At 35.4% G+C, this 3,430-nt stretch overlaps 1 protein-coding gene across 1 annotated transcript in view; it reads right to left on the reverse strand.

Annotated features, from left to right (window-relative positions):
• PALLD (palladin, cytoskeletal associated protein) overlaps positions 1 to 3,430 on the reverse strand; it is a 30,667-nt gene that overhangs the window by 11,728 nt on the left and 15,509 nt on the right. Inside the window, exons 5-6 of the mRNA XM_008570595.1 lie at positions 3,113 to 3,207; positions 1,063 to 1,195 (exon numbers count right to left, since the gene is read on the reverse strand). Coding sequence (XP_008568817.1) covers positions 1,063 to 1,195; positions 3,113 to 3,207 — 228 coding nt within the window. The remainder of the gene's footprint in view (positions 1 to 1,062; positions 1,196 to 3,112; positions 3,208 to 3,430) is intronic.

Consider the following 3,430-nt stretch of genomic DNA (forward strand, 5'->3'; position numbering starts at 1 on the left):
AATGAGGCGATTTCCTTACTTTTTAAGGCTGAATAGTATTCTATTGTGTACATATACCACATTTTCTTTATCCATTTATCTGCCGATGGACAAAGGTTGATTCTGTATCTTGACTATTGTGAATAATGCTGCGATGAACATGGGAGTGCAGATATCTCTTTGACATACTGATTTCAATTTTTTTTTTTTGATATGTAACCAGTACTTGGATTGCTGGATCATATGGTAATTCTACTGTATGAATTCTTAATTACAGACCAAAAAGGAAGTAGATATTCACATAAATACATCAAAACTCAATTTCTGTATTTATACTGTAAAAATAATTGTGCTGCAAAATAAAAATATTCATTTTTTGAAAAAGCAAATAATGCCCAAATCCTCTAAGCAGCTACTTGTGTTCTGCAATCCCACAGAGAACCAGCAGAGGGAGCCCAAATAATTTTTAAAAACCTTTTCCATACTTGAGCTAAACTAACTTATGATGAATAAGTAGTTGGGCAACAAAACAAAACAAACAAAAAACTTCAGAACAGTGGTTAGTAAACATTTTTGGTCTTAAATTCCTTTGAGAGGTTGATGAAAGCTATACCACACACACAATTTTGTGTGTAATGTCAGAGTTCACATACCTGATGCAGCCTGCCTACCCAAGGACCCTGGGTGAAGAAGCCCTGCTGTAGCACAGGTGAAAGAGGAGAGAAAACGGGAGCACTAAAAGTCAGAGTAGATGTATGGATACAAAATTTGCTTTAAAGAAGTGTGAAGATCAACTAATGATTAGGATAAATGGCAGATTCAACACATTTATTACTTCAAAATGGAAAACTTGAAGGGACAAACAAAACCTCCCAGTGACTTTCTGGCGTATGGTATATAGGGTTCTGCATAAAGAACACATTTAATGTAAATTTTAACATAAGGGTAAAGAATGATGAAAAGCAGCATATAAACATCCAGTATATGGCACTCGTTTTTTTTCTCTTAAGGTGGAACCATTTTATACTCTACAGAGGAATGGCAATGAGGGGAGAAGTGAGGCAGGCAATAATAAATTCTTACTTTGCAATCCATTCTGCAGAGTTTTCCTTCCTGAACAGTCAGATCCCCAGGAGCCTGCAAGAAGTGAGGCCTGAAGAATCGCTCTTGAATGGGTTCGTTTTCATCGCCACTGTCCCTTGATCTAGAACGAGGCCTTAAAACAAGATGAATGATAAATAGAAAGATGATAGATGGTAGTTATTTACAGACTTTTAGTCATCTGTTTTCTTAAAATACAAGGGTGTGTAATAATATGATTTCCTTTTCTGATCCCTACTCCCAAGATTTACACATTAAAAAAAATCAGAAAAGCAAACTCTTGCTTAATTTGGAAGTTTACTATAAATTTAATAGTGTGCTTAACTGCAGGCTGGTATAAATCATTAAAGGGAAAATAAAAAGAGTGGTATTATATATTAACATATTTTTTCTAAATAAACATTTTTAAGGCTTTATGAAGAGTAGCAGCAGCTGTTGCTCATTTATTTATTACCAAATCTTTTTCAACAGAAATTCCTATAACTTTCCACCGTCATTTCAAATTTGTAGGAAATTAAAAGTTCTTATTATTTTACAAAAATTTACTATATTTCTAATCAAAATTTCTTTTCATATTAACCAGGAAAACAAATTACAGTTTTAGGTACGTTTTCTTTTTCATTAGTCATTCATATGCCTAAAGGCATTTTTTGCTTTAAAATAAGATTGCACAAATCTCCCATATTTTGTGCTTCTCTCTCACTTTTAAGTATGCTGCCAGAGATACCCTTTAGAAGAAAACTATTTAAAATAATTGCAGGGAAGATTTAAGAAAAGAGCAAGATGTTGAATACAAATTCTGTCAATAATCACTAGAAGATAAGTTTAAAAACACTTAACTAGAAAAAAACAAGAGTAGAACATATGAAAGATTTGTATAGTATGGTAATAATTATCAGCTTTTTTGTGTAGTTTACTCTTTTCCAAGTACAGATCTAACTTATCAGAAAAATGCTTCCTAGGGTCCACTGACATATGGAGAAGCTTAAATATATTAAAGAACACAAGAAAAGCAGAAGAGAACAATGCAAAACAATGGACCTAGTACTGCATATGTTGTGTTTATAGCCCTAGATATAGGCTTAGGATCCTGTGAACAGATACTATCACAATAAGGTTAGAACTGAATCTTCACATGCTCAGGTGCTAGATTGTCTTCCAAATGTTGAATGAAGGGCTCTGTGGATCCAGTCACACGAGAAAGTGGAGACAAACCACTTGTCTGATGCTTTACTCAGTTTTTCTGCTTACCCTCTGTGAGCCTAAGTCTGTGTTTTCTTCACCAAAAGTGTTTGCATCAATGGCCTGTAATTTATACTCTGGAGTATCTGAGGATATTCTGTCTGTAAAATATCTAAACGGGAACCCATGGTGACAGGCCGGTTGACTCATCATACTCTTTCTTAAATGCACGTATGTTACTAAGAAGTAATATCCTTTCTCTGTCCCTGTCTACCATTATTCTGTCAACATCCTTGCATAGACTCAAGGCTGCTAGGAATGGAAAGCATACCCTATTGCTAGCAGATATCTGAGCACTGAAAACGGACAAATCCTTACTGCAAAATTTATGGTCTGATTGTTTTATGTTTTAAACTAAGCGACTGAAAAATGAACGTTAACAAACTAGCTAACTTTAAGAAATCTAAAAGCAATAGCTTATAATGGTCAACCCACACAGCTGTTGGTTACAGAAATTTGGTTTTGAATGTGTGTGTACCACTTACTAGTATTTTTCATGTTAATATGCCACTTAAAGGTGCTGAGTCTTGATTTCTTCATACATAGAATGTGCCTATTTAACAATCTAACGATGGTGTGTTTGAACAGGCTTAGCGCACTTGAGCATGTGTTTGCTCCCTTCCCCTTTCTGAAATTCAAAGGGACACAATAATCAAGGAGCCACACACTCTATCTTCCAATTACGTTCACGTCTGCGGTCATACTATGATTCTAGTAGTACTAAACTTACAGTAGTAAATAAATAAAATAACAATAATGATAACACCTAGGGAAGGAACATCTGAAATACCTTCTCACATGAGGATGGCCTGAGGGAGAGCGGGGACTGCGACCTCTTTGGTTGACAGCCTGTACCATCAGCCGTCCAGTACAACTGATGCGGCCCTGTCACAAACATCAGGAAAAGGAATTATTTGCTATGCAACAAACACTATTAACCATTAAGCACTATCATGTCTATCGTCCTAGTCTCCATAGGACATTGTTTTGTAACAAATTAGTGTGCCATGTTAGTAATGACACCAATCTCTCTCAGAAAAGCACAAGCTCCACAGTAAAACTCTGTTTACTTAATGAACTCAGGTGACAAGGTCTTTCCCTGAACTGT

Source organism: Galeopterus variegatus, unplaced genomic scaffold, assembly GCF_000696425.1.
Source record: "Galeopterus variegatus unplaced genomic scaffold, G_variegatus-3.0.2 Scaffold618, whole genome shotgun sequence".
In the NCBI taxonomy this organism is placed as follows: domain Eukaryota; kingdom Metazoa; phylum Chordata; class Mammalia; order Dermoptera; family Cynocephalidae; genus Galeopterus; species Galeopterus variegatus.